Below are 21,493 nucleotides of genomic sequence, written 5' to 3'. Positions count from 1 at the left end.
GATTTCAAAAGAATGAAGGCATAACTCAGGCAAAAGACAGAGCTGCATTCACATTTCAAACCCGGGGGTAGAATCACTGATAAGCACAAGGAACGGACAACTTGTTGAGAAGAGAGTTCCATCTTTTTGGACCAGATATTATAAGGGAGCATGATCCATTTAAACACTGTAAAATATAAGTTAGGAAGAAAATCCTAGAGGAGAGCAACTCTGGATCCACATTGAAGGGTGCAGATTTTTTTTTTCTCGATATCAGAACACCTTGTCGTGTCAAATAGGAATCATTGACATCACATTCACAGGAGGTGCCGGAATGGAGCTGGAGTCACCTGCTGGCATGGAAGAGCTGGTTCTAGTTTCTGGATCCAATCTGGTGCCTGGGAGGGGTTCAAAAAGCTTGGAATCTGCTGGAAGAATTATCCATCAAAACCTTTATATTAATTTTGTACGGTAGAAGCATCCAAACTGCTAGAAAAACCTGACAAAATAGGAAAGGGTAAAATGGTGACAGATAAAATCAGGGGCCAGTTGTGAAAGGAAAAGTGGAGAAAACAATTGTACACTCAAATCATTGAGAAGAAAAGCAGGGTGGCAGAGAGAAACGTGGAAGGGGGAGCACAGATGTTAAGGGACAGCACAAACCAGGAATGACTGGAAATGAGAAAAAATTGGTGGAAAGGGGAAGACAGATAAACTTTGAAATCCTTTCTCATGCTCGGCATTGAGTGGTGCTTCAAAACTGACACAGCTGCTTACCAGTACACACAGAGGACGTGATGTTGTAGAGAAAAGGGTAGAACTGCATGCAGCGAATAAGCTTGAGGCTACTTTCACACTCCGGACAGCGTGTTGTCAAATCCAAAGCTTGCCTGAACAACTGAAGTGCCCCACTGATGTTTCCTATAGCCAGGTATGTGTTGCCGAGACTCAGATAAGTCAGGGGCTAGGAGGAAAGCAGAAAACAGTCTGATGGGAGATGGGTTGGTGAAAGCTTGTAAACAGATATCCATTTCTGAGCTGATACATGGACCAGTAACACACATTTAGGGAAGCCAGACCAACAAACTGTGCGGTGTTCGGGTTCATGTCTTGCAGCTAGCTTAAATGTTGGGCTTCAAAGTGGCTAGTAATTCTGCTGGCTAGCTGAACTAGTACCTTAGTAGAAGGGTTCGGTCTCCAACTGTGCTTTAGAATGTAAAAAGTGGTGGTGGTATGGACATTTGATGAATCGTTCTGTAGTTTGGATGGCTTGGGCCAGAATACTGGACTGATTTATCAGTAGGTGGGTTACAAGACTTGCCAAATGAAAATGTAATGGTACAGTACGCCATATCATGTTTATGTGTAAATTGCTTTATCACCCGCAAGGATATCCTGGCGCTGAATAGGTGCATGTGTCTAGCCCTGCCTACGGTAGCTTGGTTAACTGAAATGCGGAAATTTTGCGAGAGAGAGTGCTGATCAATGGATCAGCTGGGGAAAGTGTGAAAAGCAGAGTGATTTGTTTGTTAGAATTTTGGCCACTTGAATGGATGAGAGCTCGAGATTCAGGTAGAATACCTGGCCAGCCAGAGAGGTTGGAGTGCTAGAAGAATGGAAGAAAGGTCTGACTGACTTGGTTGGGATAGTGGCTGGGTTTTGAGCACTGAGCCAATGGGTTAACCTAGTTTGGAATCAGTAGATTGCTTAGTAGCTAAGTTGGTGTAAGGGGCCAAATACTAAAATGGTACACATAAATGGAGCACAGGAATAGTTGGTCAAGAGGTGGGCTGTAAGGGTGGCCCACTTGCAGAACTAAGAACAATCGATAGATGGATCAGAGGACGCGCTGTAGAGCTGGACTGGTGAGAGATTGGTCGATACTGAACTGATGGTTCAGTTTGTGAGATATAGAGCCAGACTACAATAGGCTCACAAACACTGAAACAATTGTACGGGTGAAGACTGCTAGGTGGTTACTAGGAAAAGGGTAGAGATAGTTCTGAAGCAAAAATCACAGAGGATCATCTAAAGCTCAACCTCACAGAAGAACTTATGCTCTGAACCAAGAAAGGCAATAAGATCAGTTCAATAATCCAACAGCAACCTCTGGCCTCAACTTACTGTCCCGTTAGGATGCTGGGCTCAGCTCATAGACTTAGACTTAGACACAGTCTTAGACTGTGGAAAAGACAGTTCAGCTATAATCCTCTTGCAACTGAGAAAGACTGGCCCACTGTCTACCTACAATTAGTCTTCAGCTACAGTAGCTGTGATTGCATTTGTAATTATCAATGAAACACACCATCAAGCAGGCTGCATACCGCAAACAATGGGAAATGTATAAATGAGTAGTTAGGCTTAAAGTAACATTAGGTACAGTTCACCAACGAAGGAGGTATGGCATTGCACGATACCTCAACCAGATCAGTATTCCACACTAACAATTTTTCTTAAGACATAAAAGTCAGGGAAGGAATCATCATATGATTAGAATGACATGCTGGTCATCCAATCGGACTTCATCACCACACAAAGTTAAGGCCATCACTCTACATACCATGGTATGCACGCTTCTGCTTCTGTGAACGGTCCTTCTCACAAAGACCTTGGGAAGGACTCCTTCAACTGAGCAACTACTTCAAATATATTCGGCGCAAGGATGGAGGACTGGATGTACCCACATGAGGGAGGGGCAAAGAATGAACAATTTTACAGAGAATCTTCAGCTAAGGTTTCTGGGCACTGACTCATTTGCATGACCTTTTTCCCCATGGAGGAGAGGGAATAGTATTTTCACAGAGCATGGTAGCCCAGGGTTCTCTGTGTAATATGACTGAATATGTACTTTGCTATGTGGTATGCCATCATGAATGCTCTAGAAGAGGCACATTCACGCAGCCCTGATGAACAGGTTTGTGGAAGAAATCTGTTTTGTTCAGAGAAATCCTGCGCCAATACCTCCTCAAAGTAGCCTCACCTGCAGGAATTGGTACCTAGTTATCTGCGTGTCAATTATTTATTTCAACTAAGTGTTTCCTCATGGGGCCTATAAAGTGGTGTGAGCCCAATCACCCCTGAAATACAATATCTAGAGGGTTCATCCTTTTAAACAGCGTCATATGTATAAAAGCCTATACACTGTCAAATACTCCTCTCAGTTTAAGCAAAGGTACCCCACATTTCCTGCAGAAACCTGCAGCACAGGTATTTTTCCCCACTTACCTCAGAGTCATTGATAGCCAGGGTCTTCAGCAGGATGTGGCTGGCCTCTACATGAAGACCGTAGTGGTTTAGGAGATTGGCCAAATTCACCAGTGGAATGTCTTGGTACTCTGGGGGCGCCATGCTGTATGCCCTTCGTAAGCAGGTTACCGCAGATGTGCCGTTGCCCACTGCTCGCCAATACAGGCCAGCTTCATTCAGCACAAACCACAGAGGGTCAGTGGGCTAGGGAGCAAACACAAAGAAAAGTTAATTGCATGTATGATGCCTACTTCTATAGCCAGTGTCAGCACTTTCACTAGTTTAATGATGTGCTTAGCATCCCAGAGAAAGAAGCTAGTATTTCACAATAATACCTATTTCTCCCTCACACACAAGGCTGGACACGAGCTAGAAAAAACAAAGGATACAGTACAAAATTACACAAGCTAAATGCTTTGGGGCACAATGTGAGCAAAGACATGTATGTCAAAGGAGGGGATACAGTCTCCTGCACTATATAAAAAGAGATACGGGCAAAAATAAGTACACACAGACAGCATGAGATAGATTAATAGGGAAATAAGAGAGCAAGAAAGGCAGTGAACTTAATCCACAAATAAAAGGCCTTTTATAATGAATGGTATATTCAAATAGATCTGTGTTAGGGTAATACCACTAGAGGTTGAAGAACGAGACAGTGAAAGAGGGAATGACAGAGCGAAAGAGAACGATGCAAAGAGAAATGAAAATTGAGGCATAGGGGAGAGAGATCTGGAAAAGGGTAGTGTGATCTTGAAATTAACAATAAGCTGGAGACCTAAAGCATGCAACTGCCATAGACAAAGGGCCAGATGTATGAAGCTCAAAAGGGCTCGCAAACGCCGAAATTCACCGAATTTCGGCGTTAGCGAACTCATTTGAGCAAAATGGTATGTATGTAGCAAATTTCAGTGCAAAATAGAGAATCGCAAATTTGCGATTCCTTATTTTGCGACTGCATTTAAGGAATCGCAAAATTTGCGATTCCTTAAATGCAATGTATGATGCAAAAATAAATTTCTAATGGTCACAAAGGAATCGCAAATGCCCATTTTTGTATTTTTCAAAGTGCCATGTGATGCACATACATGCCCTTAGGGCATGTATGTGCACCACATGTGGACCCCATGCTTATTTCAGGGGTGCAACAGGGTGTCCTTTGTACACCCCTGCACCCTTGAAATTATTCTCAATTTGCGATTAGCAAATTGCGAATCGCAAATTGAGAATATTTTCACATTCATTCCTATGGGCCTCCTGGCCTATAGAAATGAATGGGAAATTATTCCTTAATTGCGATTAGCAATTTGCTAATCGCAATTAAGGAATTTTAAGAAATCGCTAAAAAATAGCGAATTTCTACATACATACTATTTTGCAATTCTCAAATAGCGATTCCTTAAAAATCGCTATTTGAGAATCGCAAAAGTGTATCTTGGTACATCTGGCCCATAGTGAGTAGAACCTGGATATGAAGATAGTTTGAGGGAGATGGTGAAGAAACACACAAACGAAAGCAGACCAAGGGCTGTCAAAAAGTGTCAGAGATAAAGTTTGAAAGAGTCAAGGAGACAAAAACAGACTAGAAAGAGCCACAAAGAAATGTGTACACAGTGACGGAGCTACAGAAAGCAGCACAGAGCAAGTAAGTGAGCTAGAGAGGCACACAGACCCCAGAGGGACAGAGATCAACATGCCAGCAAGATTACAGGCAGACAGAAAAGCAGTGAGGGATGCAGATCATTAGATAGGCGGAAGCACATAGATGGATTGAGTATGTCACTCTCTCAGTAGGTCACTGCTTAAGAGAAATGAAAGCTGCTACCTTCTTGAGAACGTTAAAGAACACCCAGTTTAATGAGTCGCACACAGCTCTTTCTTCTGTATTTCATATTCTCTATAGTGTGTGTGGAAAAGGTGAAGAGGTTCTACGTCTTTCAGGGAGACACAGTGGCTATAGATGTCAATACGATTTTGCTTTAGAATATCTGTGCACAATACAGGAATGTTTGAGTGCCATTTAAAAAGGGTTTTCTTTTCTTTGCCTCAATTTTGTTGTAAATTAGGCACGGGAGCTCACTGATGTCTCTTGGGACCTTTGCACACAGGCCTTGATAAACGAGATAAGCCATGAATATAACACCCGCCTTTAATTGCGTTCTTTAGACAGGAAGTTTAATATATTATGTTACATTGACTTTTACATTCTAGAAAAATGGACAGCGTTGAACTTCAAATATCTCTGTTAAAGTAAATTTTCTTTTGGAAAGGAACTTTGCTGTAGTAGGTCTAGGGGCAGATTTTTGGAAAGGACAAGTAAGTTCATGTGTACAGTGGTGAACTTGCATGATGTAAAGCTCACATGAATTAAATATAATATGTTGGTTTTTATGATTTATACATCACATACAGTGTAGCTGAATTGTTTGTAGATGCTTAGAAGTTGGGATATGAGCCGAAATATGTTGTAGTCAACCATGTCAAAGGCTGTAGACAGTCGAGGAGGATCAGCATAAAAAGCGACCCATGCTCAGGCGTACTTAAGGATATCATCCCATTCATTTAGAACGGTTTTGGTCCGATGTTTAAGGCAGAAGCCAGATTGATTGTCAAGCATAATTACTTTCATGAACTGTACAAATTGATTAAAAAAAATTTAAATCATATAAAACTGACCTTTTCAAGAGATTGAAAGAGAAGCTCCCCTATCTGCTCCTCTGTGACCGTTAAGTTGATGACGCGAGATAACAAAACCTAGACATTTGAAAAGGAGCGAAAGTCAAAAAACATTTAAAGAACTTCCAAGAATACAACCACAATATTATTATTATCCACATGTAGTTCACTGAGTTGCATACAATTCAGGCCAACCACCTCAATTATACAATCTACCTCATGTACACTTATCATGAGCAATAATATTAATAACAACATTTTAACATATTCATAATTAATGGAACTTATAGCTTAAAAAAATGAGTTAGCAATTCTTCATGGTTGAGCCACTATGACCTGGAACTGGTCTATCATATCTGGGGCAGGAGGAGGAGAGCAGAAGTGACAACAGCATGGACCAGTTTCAGTACTTGGAGAGGAAGAAGAGGAGGTGGTGCCAACATGCAGTGGAAATAGTAATTCAAGGAGTCGCGAAATGAGGAGGCAGAGAATTGGGCAAGAATAAGGGCTACTAAGTGGAGAAGAGTGCAGAAATCATGGGATTACTAAAGTTAAACTTGAAAGTCAGTGACTCATGAACTTTCCACATTCGTACTCTTCCGCCTACAATGTATAGAGACTTTCACAGATTCCGATCTGTTGTAGAATGAGACTGTCCGTTCTAAAGGGAAAGTGGGCCAAATTACCAAACTCCTTTACAATCATTACATTCCTTAACATCCATCCATCATTTGTTCCTTTTTGTGTGAGCGCAACCATATATTTTATCTGCTACGTCAGTCTACTCCATGGAGACATTTTACAGCGTGCTACATCTTGAGTGAACACCGCCACTGCAGCAGCCCTAACTGCCAAAGCTGCTGATGCAGTGCCACATAGCATCCACCAGCAGACTCCTACCCTGTCTAAACACACAAAGAGTTTGGTGACAATAAGCAAAAGTCCACAATGTGCAAGACACAATGAGACAGAGTGAGTGATTAACATGCAGCACTGTCTCCAAAGGAAGCGTGCAGTGCAACCAAGTGTAGGGGAGATATGTGCTCTGCTCATCAGTTTGCGCTCCGGTACTATACAGTCGCCACAGCCTTTAAATAGCGTAGCAAGGTTAACCAAGAAACAGAACATTTATGTAGTCCTCTCCATGCGAGTTTAATCAAGCGCGGACCAAGATTCCTTGAGTTAACCAATTAATGTAAATTGATACTTGTATAGCGCACTACTCACCCGCAAGGGTCTCAAGGCGCTTGTACGAATACCGCTGTGGAACCCATCCTGGCTTTCCCTGTGAGGCGTCCACTCCGGTGAGGCGTCCACTCCTGGGTACCCCCAAGGTGGAGGCCAGGTGGAGGCCGTTGTGGAGATTAAGCAAGCTATTGCCCAGAGTTGCAGAGTGGGACTCCATGATTGGAATAGGCACCGAGGCGAGAATTATCAGGTCCGTGGAATTTTGAGCCCAAGACCCGCCGAGGCGGGGAATTGAACCCTGGTCCCGGGCTAGACAGCTGCATCAGGGTCTGCCGCTCTAACCATTGAGCCACACTTCTCCACTTAAGGGATCCAAAGTAGTACTCCAAGGGTTTCTATAAGTTGGGAGGTAATCGTTAGGCAACCACTGTAGACAGAAGATTGGCTTGGTCAATATTTAGGTGTTGTTGATGTAGTTATTTAAAGGTTAACTCCTGAAAGAGAACATTTCTGCATGTGGTCACTGTAGGAAGCTGGCTCTATATATACTATACCAAAGTGAGGTATAGTGTGCACAGAGTCCAGTAGATCCCCAAAGATAGGCAAAGGTAAAAGTAGATAACACCTTACTCTCTATTTGTGGTAGTGTTGGCGAGGAGTAAGGCTTTATCAGATGGTAGTGTTAAGCACTTATTGTACACACTCAGGAAAGAATGGTGTCAAACACTCAAAGACTGAACTCAGACAAATGTGTTTTGTATAAAAAATATTATTTAGTTATATTTTATTTTCTAGAATAAAGCCAGGCCTGGCACAGGTAAGTATAATAATACTTCGCAAAATTATGCAGAGAAATACAAGTTGAATGCAGTCTGAATGCAGTTGATTGGTTTACAGGTAAGTCAACAGTCAAAATTACTTTTCAGTTACTTTATACATTACTGTGCATGTTACCTTAAGTTACTTTTGCTACTCCGTGCAATAAGTATAGATATCACACTGGGATATTTCCTAGACAAAAGGTCAGTAGTTGAGTTTTTATACATATGCAGTTTTTTAAGGTTTTCATACAAACCAACTCCACACTTTGTTTAACTCAATGAGCCTTCTATCAAACGGGTCCGATAAGTATTTATTTGAAGTTTCATGAGTAAACCCTGAGAAGGACACTGAGATCAGGATTTGTCTTATGCTTAACTGTTCCACACATACATTTAGAGAGAAAGGCAATAGAGCCTTCTCGGTTCTGGCTCCAGAATTGTGAACAATCTTCCTGCCATGGTTAAGACCGAAAAAAATCATTGGAAGTTCTGTAAGCTTTCGCAAATGTATCTGTTTCTAAAGATACAACTTTGCTTGCATCTGAACAAGTGACACCCTTTCTTGGATATACAGTTCACGCTTTATAAAAAGAAATGTCATCATCTTTATAAATATTCTATGTAGGAAAGTGCCTCTTTTTGTCATGTCACCCCCAATTTTTGCCACTGGTACTGATGTTTTTTTACTGATGAGAACAGGGCTCCCTGCTAATGAGGCCCCAGTGCCAGAACTCTTTCCCTAAAACAAGGTAAAATGGTGTCATTGTCACTCAATTGGCCCACACTTTAGCACCCCTGTAAGTCTCTAGCAAGTGGTAACCCTAGAATCTAGGGCATGGGTACTAAAGAGGGTCCCTAAGTGTCCCACTTGGCTCTCAAGTGGGTCAGGGCATCCGACATATTATTGATGAGCTTTTTGTAGTAACAGTCCAGGTTCCTGTCTTCAAGTGGGGAGGACTCAGTGAGGGCGTCACCATTGGGGAGAACAGAGAGCAGGGCATGCCTAATTTGGAGATATCTGAAATATTTGGAATGGGCTAGTTCGTACTCTTGCTGCAAATCGGGGAAAGGGGACCCCTCACCCGACTTCCATAGATCACCCACTTTGGAAATACCTATAAGGTCCCATCCGTCGAAACACTTCGAACGGATCAGCCTACCCAATTGTTCACATTGCCAAAGTGGCGTGGCTTGTGGGTGTTTAGCCTTCCAGCTCAGACTCCTGTTGGCCACCTTCCATACATGCACAGCATGCCCAGTCGGGCCAGTCAAATCTGCTTTCAAAAGTCGTGCAACGGGAGCGACTTCCAGTGTTGGACGTCCGATTTAAGACGCACTAGAGGTGGCTGGAGATTATTATCGTAAAATCTAGATAGATCTTTAGAAACCCAGATCCCAGGTATTTGAAGCCACCAGCTGCCACTGCTAATTCACAATCCCGAGGGAGCGAGGGCCGTTCGCCATAAAGGACATAGAGCACTGATTTAGACCAGTTCATCGTATATCCTGCAAACCTACCAAATACTTGGAATATATCCAGGACCACATTTAGGGATGCTGCTGGTGAGGCCTAGTAGAGCAAGATGTCATCTGCATAGAGTGAGATGCGGTACTCCCAGCCTGATGTCCACCTAAGGCCTCTGATGGCAGGGTCTTGTCGGACCCACGTCGCCATGGGCTCCAGGGCCAAAGTAAAGAGAAGAAGTGACAAGGGGCAGCCCTGTCTGGTGCCCCTGCCGAGAACAAAAACAGGGGATTTCCTATTGTTGACGATTACTTGAGCAAATGGTTGGAGATACAGAAGCCGCACCCAGTTGAAGAATTCGGGCCCAAAACCCAATTTGCGGAGCACAGCGTACATGTAGGGCCATTCGATGGTGTTGAATGCCGATGCAGCATCCAGAGATACCACAACAGCATCTTCCCTGATTGTGCTCAACCCGACCCATCACTCAGTGAAGCCTTCACAGGTTGAGGGAGGTATTTCTCACAGGCATGAACCCCGATTGGTCCGGATGGACCAGGCAGGTGAGGACCCTTAGTAAGCGAGTGGCAAGAACCTTCGCCAGAATTTTCGCTTCACAGTTAGGCAATGAAATGGGCTTATAGGAGGAACATTCGTTGACCGGCTTGCCCGCTTTATGAATGACAACAATGTTGGTCAGTCTTTGATCCTCAGGAAGGATACCCCTTTTTTTACTTTCTCAGTAGATTTCAGTGAGAAAGTGTGCAGTCTTGCTCGCCGTGAGCTTGAACAATTTTATGGGGATACCCTAGGAACAGACCCTTTCCCCCCAGGCAGGTCATGTATGACTTTTTTGACCTCAGCTACTGTAATGTCAAGATCGAAGTACTCCTCCTCGGTAAGGAAGGGCATCGAGATATCACGTAAGAGAGAGGAAGCCTCCGCCTCTGTGTGCGCTGTGTGGGACGCACAAAGCTACTGGTAGTACTGGCCAAAAGCGTACGCTATATCTTGAGGTGCAGTGAGGTGGGATTGGGAGTCTGTTTCAATCTCAACCACAACACGTTGGGCCCTGTCCCTACGCTCTAGCCAGGCCAGTAACTTGCCCATCTTATCTCCTACTTCGTAGATTCTGCAGAGCGTGGCTCTGTAGTGTGTCTTGGCGGCCTCCGTAGCTAGATCGGAGAGTTCCTTAATTTTTATGCGCAGCTTCTGACGCACCTCCACCGAGTCCTGCATCTGGACTGCGTGTTCTAAATCTAAGATTTCCCCCTCCAAACGAGCTAGATCAGCCCCCTCGCTCTACTCTGTCCAGCAATCTGGGCCAAGACCACCCCCGTATAACAGCCTTATAGGCCTCCCAGAGTACATTTGTCAAGTCAACCGTTCCTTCATTTTCCTAAAAATAAAGATCCAACTCGCTCAAGACTGTGTCCGTGATGGAGGGAGTCATAAGGTACCAGGAATTGATCGGCGCTACACCTCTAGACGACACTGTATGGGTGAATGGTCAGAGATTCCCCCTAGCCAGATGATGTATGTCGTTGACAGTGTGGAGTTGGTCCGCTAGTGTCAGAACATAGTCTATGTGGGACATACTACGAGGAGGCCCAGAGAGAGGAGTATATTGGAGCTCAGTCGGATGCAAGTTCCTCCAGATATCCACTAGGCCCATCACGCCCAGAAAGCTATGAATCCGCCTACGGGAAGGCAGCAGTGCCAGCTGGGGCCACCGATCGAGGGAATCAGAGACTATAGAATTAAAATTGCCCACGGTCAACAATCTACCGTCTGGTAAGCCGAGAAGGAGATCTCCGAGATAAGTAAAGGCTTGAATGTGCAGACCTGGTGGTATATAGATCAAGATGAGATTGAGAGTGCGCCAATCCCAGAAAGGGCAACAAATCTACCCAGGGCATCGGTACGGACCGAATCATCACTCAAAAACTTGTGGGTGCGTGTGACGAACCGAGCACCCGTCACTAAAAATAAGCAACTGGTAATCACACTTTGCAAACAAAATAGTCAAGGAGCACCAATCAAACCCCAAAAAATGATTTGTACCCATTACAGAGGGATCTGGGAATCATGGAAAGTCACAATAAGTAAATTTGAAAGGTCCCCCAAGAAAACAGGTCACAGTTCTGTTGCAAGATCCTTAACTTCGAGGGGGGCCTATACCTCGACTCACCCCTCGTGCAGTGAATAATCCCACAACCCATGATAAAGTAAACTTACAGAACAATCATTCGGATCCTCCTGTCGCTGCTTCCCGCTCCTCAGGCGGAGTGCCTCTGCCGGATCCCCCGGCGCCCTCCTCCTACATGCTCTCCGGGTGTGGTTGTTTTTCCGGCATGCCATGCGCCATCCATCCAACCAGTCCCATGCTTCCTCGGGGGTGAAAAAAACCAGGTCCTTCCCTCAGACATCTCCCGCAGCTTAGGCGGGAAGAGCATGGCGTATTTCAACTCCTTCTCGCAAAGCGCCTTCTTCCCGTCCAGGAAGCTGCGCCGTTGTCACTGCACCCTGAGGGTGAAGTCCGGGAAAAAGGTGAGACAGCTGTTTTGGTATTCCACCGGCGGCACCGACCGGGCACTTTGCAGGATGACATCTCTGTCCCGGAAATTAAAAATCCTAGCCAGCAAAGGCCGCGGGGAGGGCCCAGGCTTTGGCCAGCCGTCCTGCACCCAGTGCGTCCTTTCAACGGAAAAGAAGTTGGAGAGTCCTTTCGATTGGAGATGGGTGGTGATTAAATCCTCCACAAATAAGTCTGCCGATAGCCCCTCCGCCCATTCCGGCACCGCCAAGATGCGGACGTTGTTGCGCATAGAGCGCCCCTCGTAGTCGTCCAACTGCGCTTCCAGTATGAGTCTGCATCTCGCCCTTCCTGAGCTGCAGTTCATAAGTATCTTCAACCAGAGAGTTTGTTTTAATCTCAACGTCCTTTAATCGAGAGTTCATCGAGCGCATGTCTGCTCGGATAAGGGAAACCTCCGTTGACAAAGATTCAATGCGCAATTCCAACGACGTGTGCACGGTCGTAATGGCTTCAAGGATGTCCTGTAATGTCGGTTCTTTCCTCGCCTCACCGGACTGGGCCTTCTCCTGCGCGGCGGGTCCTCTCTTCGGGCTCACACCAGGGCCTCCATCCCACGCGAAATTAGTCAGTTTGTCCAGGACCGCCGCTTTGGAGTTGCGACCCCCTGCCATGCAGCGGCCCGTTCCGTCAGCGTGGACTTCAGGGGAGAAAAGAGCACAGTCGTTCTGCCAAAGTAGGAGTCTGTTGGGTCGTCACTCGAGCTGCATAGGCGAGGGGCCGTCGCGGCACCGTAGGCCAGAAGATGCAGTTGTATGGGCTCCAGTAGCAGATTAGGCAGCATCTCACAGGGAGCCAGGCAACGATCCCTCCGCTATTCCACAGGTCAAACTGGGCACACCGCCCAGCTCCCCCTACAGCAACCCGCCGGTGGCAGCCCGGGTCCAAAATGGATGCGATGTGCCCAGCTTTCACTCCGATCACTCGAGAAGAGTCGAAATCCCCGCCGCTACCGGCGTAGGGCTGTAGCCTTCTCGGGTCTGTAAGCAGCCACTTGTCAGAGCTGGAGCTGTCAGGGGGAGCGCCGCGTGGAGCCAGAGGGTAGGGAGCCCAGAGAAGGGAGTCGCATCACCCGGCCGTGTCCCTCACCGGCGACGGGTTGTGCCCGGATCAAGTCCGTTCACGTGAGGCCAATTAAAACTGCCACCTCGCTTCAGGATACAGCGGGCGGTGGCCAGATTCTCCCACCAGCGGCGCAGGGCCGAGTGTAGTCGTCGCTGGCAAGCACAGTTATTCAGCACAACCAGGATTTCAAGCGGGCGGAGGCAGGCAGGCGATTAGGGGACGTCTCCAGGCTTCTGCTGTCACGGAACCCCTTTTTCATTCAGCCCCCAGCAGTGAGCACCGCCAAGATCAGTCGTACAGGGCCCCAGATTAGATATCGGCCCGATGGTGCACTGCAGGGAGACAGGGACATCTCAGGCCCGAAAGGTCGGAACCGCAGGTAGCGGAGCGATGTAGTCCGTGCGCAAGTGCGTCGGTGTTCTGATCTCTGGAGCCGCTGGTCGTATTCCGACGGGATCTGGCTCTTTCAACCCGCGGTGTGCTCCTGTGTATTCTGGTACCTGATTAGACCAGCTGCCAGATCGTTTCATAACGGATATGATCATGGACGGGCGCACTCTGACTGAGCCGCCTTAAGAAGTGCCCATTTCTCTCGGCGGTTGGCCACGCCTCACCCGGAAACAATACATTTTAATGTTCCTTTGAGCTGGTATAGTTAAAAGTGGGTAATGAGATGGAGACACTATGCTTTAATGAGCAGAGTCTCCTATGTCGACATGTTTCAAAGCCCTCACCTGGCTAATCATCAGGACCTTCTACACTCAAATAAAAACAACTGTGTATTTACATATCCTAACTACGTGGTGCACACAAATTTAACATGCACAGTATACTATACTCCAGTAGGTATATTGCTGAATGGGTTTCTTATATCACCCAGATAATGCCCCATGAGCCTTCAAAACGGGAGGGAAGGGGTATCTAGTCACACAAATATCAAGGTTACCTCCTCACCAGGACACTGCCTCGTCGCTGCTTATTTTCCAGTTACATTGTAGTTACGTTGCTAACTTGGAGTGAAACAAACTAATAACAGTCTAAGCATCACAGTGCATCAGTCAGCAGGTTAACTCTTGAAGACACTAAGTTACTTCAATTGCTACACAGAACTAGTTATATACCTTCGGTAATGATGTATCTGTAAGGGACATATGTTAGTTATAGATTCCTTACCTTAGAAGTACCCCCAGGCGTCAGACTGAATCCAGAGAAAAATATTTTCTTAGCAGTACCGCTGCGCATCGCTAGGTGGCGTAAGTCGACTCCGCGTCCGTCATTGGCATTGTGGTTGCTGGAATTACGTTGCAGTGCCTACTTAGACGCCGCCCCTGCATGCTGACGTCAGTTCTGACGCGATTTTCCACGCCAGAAGTGCAGGGCCATGAAAGACACTCACCACTGGTGCACAATAACTAGGGCCCTGCAAGGAAGTCCCTATTTCTAGAAGTCAGTTCGCAGAGCGGGGAGGATGGGTGGAGTGGTAAGGCATCTATAACTAACATATTTCTCTTATAGCTACATTGTTAACGAACGTAAGTAACTTGTTCATCAGAAAGAGTCTGCTGGTTATAGATTTCTTACCTTAGAATAGATTCTCCAGCAATACTAGCCCCGGAGGAGGGTCTGCGAACTAAGTTCATATCAGGAAGTCCTGGAGGACTAATGTAATGTAATGTAAAAAATGTAATGTAATGTAATGTAAAAAATAGTTTTAAAGCGCAACTAAACGGGCAAAATAACTTTCCCTCCAGACTTGGATAGCCAGGCAGTAATGCCTGGTGAACATGTTCAAGGATGCCCACGTGGCTGCCTGACAAATGTTAAGATTTAAGTTCCTGAAATCCATAATCTCTGTTCCATTGAGCACCCCATCTGTACCAGTGTGGTTGGACACGGGCTGCAAAAATATCAAAGATTTGGCCCAGCTCCGACCACTCCTATTATGGACACGAATTTGGAGGGGTGATGAATTAAAGTCCTATGCTGATGCCCTGGGGGAAATAATGTGCATGGGGGGTTGGGCCAAGATAAGATGGTTAAGAGAAACTAAAAATCTCCTGGAGAAGATTGGTCTAGGAGACCACTGGTCATCACGCTCAGCCCCTCCAAAAGAAGTTGTTAAGGCGCATTACGGGAAATGGATTTCGGAGTGTCTAAATACAAACTCAAACCACTGTAAATCCACCGCTGCCTTTTTGCAAATTAAGAACATTGTGGCTTTTGAACCCTACCTGGACATGATTACCCTCCCCTTTGATATAGCCCTTTATTTTAAATTTAGAGTTGGATCCCTTCCCATTGGTGCTGTGGTATCGAAATGGACTTTGGCAGCCCGCACTTCCCCTAATTGCGCATGCTGCCCGACCAGGGTGGAATCCCTTGCGCACATCCTCTTCGAATGCCCGGATTATGCTAGGCCTAGGAGCTCTTGGCTGAAACCTCTTTGCCGAAATATGGGCACACGTAACCACCTTGTAGCCTTGCGCATCCTAACCACTGACACTTCCCCCCCCCCCCCCCCCCCCCCCACGGTGTGTGGAATAGCAAAATTTTTAAAGCTTATTCGTTGTAAGAGACTGTCAGTAGCTGTTTAATTCAATTTTTAGTTAATTTATTAACGGGCACTTTATGTCCTTTTAACCTTCTAATGAGTTTTATACTGACTTCTTGTAGCAATGTTTTTACTATTGGAAACTGTAATGTTGTATTTTAATGTGCTTACAAGATATCTCTGCATATCGAATAAAAGCTTATGACTGACTGACTGACTGTAAATGTTAAGAAGTGGGACTCCACGTTCTAATGCAGTGGTTGCTGCTGTAGCTCTAGTGGAATGAGCAGGTAGCACCACTGGAGACTCCTTTTTCGCCAAAGCGTAGCAGATCTTTATGCAAAGGACAACCCATCGAGAGATGGTAAGCTTTTGAACAGCCCAACCTTTCTTGGCACCTACATAGCCAACAAAGAGTTGATTGTCCACCCGGAAATCCCTTGTGTAATCAAGGTAGAAGGACAGAACACGTTTAGGGTCCATACGGTGGAGTCTCTCCTCCTCCTTGGAAGGGTGCGGAGGTGGGAAAATGGTGGGCAAAGTGATTTTTTTTGTCCTTTGTGAAAAGGAGTTACCACTTTCGGAAGGAACAAGGGCCACATCCTAAGCACTACTTTGTCCGGATGCACAGAGAAGAAAGGGGGCTTGGAAGAGAAAGCCTGAAGCTCACTCACCCTGCAATCAGAGGAGTTGGGAACAAGGAAGGCCGTTTCCAGAGTGAGGAGCCTGAGAGGACAGTTGTGTACGGGCTCAAAGGGAGCACACATAAGTTAAGTTAAAACGAGGTTCAAGTCCCACTGGGGAATTATGCAGGGAGAAGGAAGAAAGAGAGGAGTACTGCCCTTAAAACAAATCTATGTACCATAGGGGACTTGAATAAAGGTTGATCTAGTAGATGAAGAAAAGCAGAAATAGCAGCAAGGTAGCATTTAAGAGTCCCTGGGCAGAGAGGGGATCTACAGCCTTTGCTGTTCACCATGCCACAAACGTGTTCCATCGACAGGAATGGAAAATGCTTCTTACCAGTATGCATCTGGCATGTAGAGCTGCAGATTACTACACTTCGCATTAGATCGCCACCTGCTGTTGGGCTCGGATGATTGCATGTTGTTGTCGTCTTGGAAGAAGTCGTTTGTAGTCACGAGATAGGTGACTCCTCCCTTGGACGATAGTGCGTAAGGGCATTTGCTCCATCCTTAGATTGTTTTTCGCCATGATGGGAAATGATGGAGTTAGTAGAAGTAAAGAACAAGCATTTGCAATGCAATAGGTCTCGCAGCATTCAAGTTTGAGTTATTGGCATCGTATATGACAATGTGTTGCATGAATGTTTTACAAACTCTGTATTGGAGGCAAGGCGCTAGAGGGGCGCTGATTCTGGGCGGCGGGGTACAGAGGGGGGTGGAGATAAGCGGGCAGCTGCAGGGCTCGTTGCGATTGGAAGGTTAGTGCAGTCTGAGGGGCAAGAGGCCTGCGGGGTGGGCAAGGCCGGCAATGCACGGAGTCCTTGGGATGTGGTGCCTGGTGGAGTGTATGGCGCTGGAGGGATCGGGTGGATACAAGTGTCGCACGGAGGCAGGAGCCCGTCTGCGGATACTCTTGTGGCTAGAGTGCTGTCTATGGCGGAAGGCAAAAGAAAGTTGTTTAGTCACTGCCCGCAATTTCAGCCGACCATTGACGGCACAGGGGGGCGTCGGAGGATGGGGCGAGCTGCTGGGGTCCTTGGTGCGGGCTACTCTGGCTCGGGACAGTGGAGATAAGGCTGGGGCTAGTTTAGGTTCGTTTCTGGGCAGCTTAGGGGCAAGAGGTCTAGTGCCGCACGCAGGCAAGGACATTGCGGAGTTTGCAAGTAATTGTGCAAAGGTATCCTATACAGGGAAGGACGAGGCGGCGTCATGCGGGGCAGTGGCGCGCGTCGGAATAGGGCAACAATAATAGCAGCAGAGGGGATGAGGCCAAGCATACGGAGGGAAGGTGCAATGGCTGGTACAGGCGGGCACCCGGGAGGGCTTGTGTGCAGTGAGGGGCGCTCGGGAAAGGGTTGGCTCGTTGTAAATTGTTGGGGGCTCAGGGGAGGGTTGTGGATGCGTGGTTGGGGTCGGGAGCACAAGGGTGGCTTGGCAGGACAGTGGGGAGGGGTGTTCGGTGGGGGCGCGGGTGGTGGCCTATGCGGAACTGCCAACACGCGGGTGATGGGTGCGGGGGTGCCGCGCAGACAGTTGCCCTCAACAGTAAGGGAAAGAAAATAAATAACGTCGCGGAAGGTTCGAGGCAGGGGGCCAGGAATAGGGGCGTGCTCTGTCACGGGCGGGCAGGATTATGGTGGCGCCCGGGGGGATGCTCAGGGACAATAAGCGGGTGGATGGTGATGCGGGCCAGGTGGTGGAAGTTTGCAGGGCAGGTTGGGGCATGCTGGACACAGAGGGAGTCAGGTTTGATGGAGATGTGTTGAGAGGTGAGCATCTGTCAGCGGGTGCGGCACGTTAATTGGTGGTGGTTGCGTTTTAGGAGGAAGGACTTGGGTGGAGACAAAATGTGGACGGCTGCAGGGCGGGCACTGGCGAGGCGTAGGGTGTCCTGGACTGGGGTGGGGCTCAAGGAAAGGGGAGGGATGGAGGGGGGGGCGCGGGTTGCAATCACGTGGCGGTGGATGAAAGTAACGGTGGGGTGGGGGGTCTATAAGAAAAGTACGGTTTCATGGAATAGGGATGGTGATGCAAGAGCTGCAGGTAGAGGTCTTGGCTGCTGTTACGCGGAGAGGTAACGTCATTTGAGTAAGAGGGCTATTTCACCTCTTAAAGATGATAGCCGTTTAAGTGACAATTTGGATAAGGAAGGGGCAGGAAGAGGTGGGAGCAGGGAAAAGTTGGTGACACTCCTCCCCCCCCTCCCTCTGGGGAAAGTTAAATAAGGAGGCAAGCTCAACACAGCAGGGATACGAATGTCTGCATGACAATTTGGTAGTAACAAGGTTCACTTGGGGAATAGTAATAAAAGACCTCTGCCTCTCGATAGCGTAAAGATCCCAGTCCTCTTATCAGCAGGGAGAGTGTAATAAGCCGAAGTTGAAGTCGGAAGAATTGTTTCCAGGAAGCGTGTGTTGGCGGCATTTATGAGAAAGGCACCAGTAATGTGCCCACGGGGCCGGTGGAACGGAGCGCAATAGTGGTTAGAGAGAGGGGATGAAAGGGCGGCGCGTGAGGGGGCAGCGCAGTGGAGCAGCGCAGCTACCAGCACCTCAGTCAAAGGACGTGTGCACCTCTTTGGGTGCACGGGCGCCGCAGATGTCAAGTCAGGGGTGCACCATGATCAATGGTGCTTCTGCACATCATGCCCCAGGGGTAGTGCTCCTCCGTACAGCACATGGACTCCAATTACATCTGGATTTCCCCTCCCGCTATACTCATTTCTCCTCCGTCTCAGGTTGAAGGCGCGGGGTGGGGCTTCCGAGGAATGTGGAGGAGTGTGGAGAGTTGCTTTACCAGGCACTGGTGAGCGCTACACCCACGGCTGGGCCACGGGTGACTGGGGGTAAAGGGCTGTCTGGGGGGGAGGGCTGTCTGGGGGGGAGGGGGGGGGGGAGAGGCGCTATGCAGAGAGTAAAGACTTTGCGTTATCCGGTGGCATTGTTCAAAACATACAGAGCCCTTTAAAGACTTTACGTATTCGTAAAGTAAAGTTTCCGCTCGCAAGTTTCAAGAGAGTCGAAATATTTTAAGTTTTACCCTATTCGTTATAGCTGCTGTCGGGATAACGTACAAAGATTTAACTTTATTAAGAGCCTTTGAGAAGCCTCGAGAGGTAGAGTCAGCACATCCAGGCCTCTGCAAGGATGCGGATGAGCAATTCCGGCATCCATAGTTGTTATGCTTCCGTGTGATAACATTTGCTGCGCGTGCGCTCTGGTGATACGCTAAGGACACCATGCCGCTGGTGGTGCTGTGTGGGTTCCCCTGCAGTGGGAAAGCCGGCGTGCCTGGGAGTTGCAGGAACAGCTTTCTCAAGCGCGGTCATGGAAGGTGCTTGTGCACACACGCTTACGCCAACTTGCCTGGGACATGGGCGGGGATGGAGTGCGCGGAAGTCCGCGTCTCCTGTGAGCTGAGGGAGCCCCGCGTGGAGCGCACCCCGCAGAGGAGACTGAAGAAGTCCGGAGTGGCAGTGAGTGGGCTTAGTTGTAGGGGGGGCGGCGGGGGGCTCAGAGTGCCTAGAAGAGCAGTGGTGACACGGGGCTCCCATGCCCGAGGGAGAGCCCCGCGGAGGCTGCAGATGTCCGGAGTGCTGGTAAGTGATCGTTAGTTGTAGGGGGAGGGGGGGGGGGCTCGGTGCGAGCGCGCGTGTGTGTGTGTGTGTGTGTGTGTGTGTGTGTGCGCGCCCGTGTGTGTGTATGTGTGCGACGGCGGGGGGGTCTCTGTATGCGAGCGTGTGTGTATGTGCGCTCGTGTGTGTGTCTCTTTGTGTGCGCATGCGTGCAGGGGAAGGTGTGGCTGTGCGTGTGTTGGAGCTTCCCAGGAGACAGGAGATGGCCACAGCGTGCGCCCCCCCTCCCCCCCCCCCCGCACAGATCCCCAATTTTTGGATGCGCGTGGCCAGTTCTGGTCTCCTGGAAAGCTGAGTCGCTCACAATAGGTCTCTGGCGAGACCGCGCTTTCGCGTGGTTAACGCCACGAGACCTACAAAGGATGTCCATGTGTGTACATCTGAGTAAGATAAAGTGGAACAGATACAGGTCCCGGGGAGGCAGGAGGGCGTGGAGTAATCTGCAGCTCTACATGCCAAGAATAGATGCATACTGGTTTCCGTTTGAGGCAAATGAGCTGCAGATACTATACTTAGCATCGATTGTGCAGCAGTGTCTCCCCTAGAGGTGGTCACCTGTATCTGTTGCAGTAGTTTGAAAAAGAGTTTTAAGGACAGCTTGGCCTACTGCAGCTTGCTGCTTGGCTTGCACATCAACACAGTAGTGTTTAGTGAAATTGTGTGTTGTAGACCATGTTGCTGCTTTGCATATGTCCTCTAGGGGAATGTTCCCTAAGAAAGCCATAGAGGCTCCTAGTTTGCGGGTGGAGTGCGCTCTAGGAGGAACTTTTAATGTAGGTTTTGCTTTTTGATAGCATATTTGTATACATTTTACAATCCACCTTACAATTCCACCCTTAGAGATGGGGTTGCCTTTATGAGGTGGAGAGAAAGACACAAACAATTGTTTAGTTTTACAAAAAGATTTAGTTCTATTTATGTAGTAGAGAAGAGCTCTTTTAACATCTAGTGTGTGTAGAGCTCTTTCTGCTACAGAGTCAGGGTTTTGGAAAACCACAGGTAACTCTACAGATTGGTTTAAATGAAAAGGAGTAATGACTTTTGGAAGGAATTTCGGATTAGTTCCTAGAACCACTTTGTTACGATGTAGTTGTAAAAATGGTTCTTGTATTGTGAAAGCTTGTATCTCACTTACTCTTCTAAGAGAGGTAATAGCAATAAGGAAAGCAGTTTTCCACGTGAGGAATTGCAATTCACATTTGTGTAAAGGCTCAAAAGGAGGTCCCATGAGTCTTGTAAGAAAAACATTTAGGTTCCACACTGGAGATGGTGGTAACCTGGGGGGAATCATTCTTTTTAGTCCTTCCATAAATGCTTTAATAGCAGGCACTCTAAAGAGAGACAGATGTTGTCTGTTTTGCTGCGAGGTGCAGGCGTATGGATGAATATTCTAAGTTACATCTTAGTAAATGTAAAAGGTAGCAAATCATATTATGGGTAGACGCTTCTAGGGGATCAATTTGGTTTTTGTTGCAATAAATGGCAAATCTCTTCCATTTAGCAGCATAACAAGCTCTGGTAGTAGGTCTCCTGGCCTATTTAATGATGTTCATACAGTCTGGTGATAGGTTAAGATAACCAAACTC

General features: G+C 47.4%; 1 protein-coding gene across 1 annotated transcript in view; it reads right to left on the bottom strand.

Moving 5' to 3' along the window:
* TTC17 (tetratricopeptide repeat domain 17) overlaps nucleotides 1–21,493 on the bottom strand; it is a 575,315-nt gene that overhangs the window by 199,681 nt on the left and 354,141 nt on the right. Inside the window, exons 14-16 of the mRNA XM_086959610.1 lie at nucleotides 5,902–5,979; nucleotides 3,205–3,429; nucleotides 757–943 (exon numbers count right to left, since the gene is read on the bottom strand). Of these exons, the coding sequence (XP_086815736.1) occupies nucleotides 757–943; nucleotides 3,205–3,429; nucleotides 5,902–5,979 (490 nt within the window). The remainder of the gene's footprint in view (nucleotides 1–756; nucleotides 944–3,204; nucleotides 3,430–5,901; nucleotides 5,980–21,493) is intronic.

This window comes from Lissotriton vulgaris, chromosome 2_2 (genome assembly GCF_964263255.1).
Source record: "Lissotriton vulgaris chromosome 2_2, aLisVul1.2, whole genome shotgun sequence".
Taxonomy (NCBI): Eukaryota; Metazoa; Chordata; class Amphibia; order Caudata; family Salamandridae; genus Lissotriton; species Lissotriton vulgaris.
Note: the sequence above shows the minus strand (reverse complement) of the source record. Positions and strands in the feature narration are given on the sequence as shown.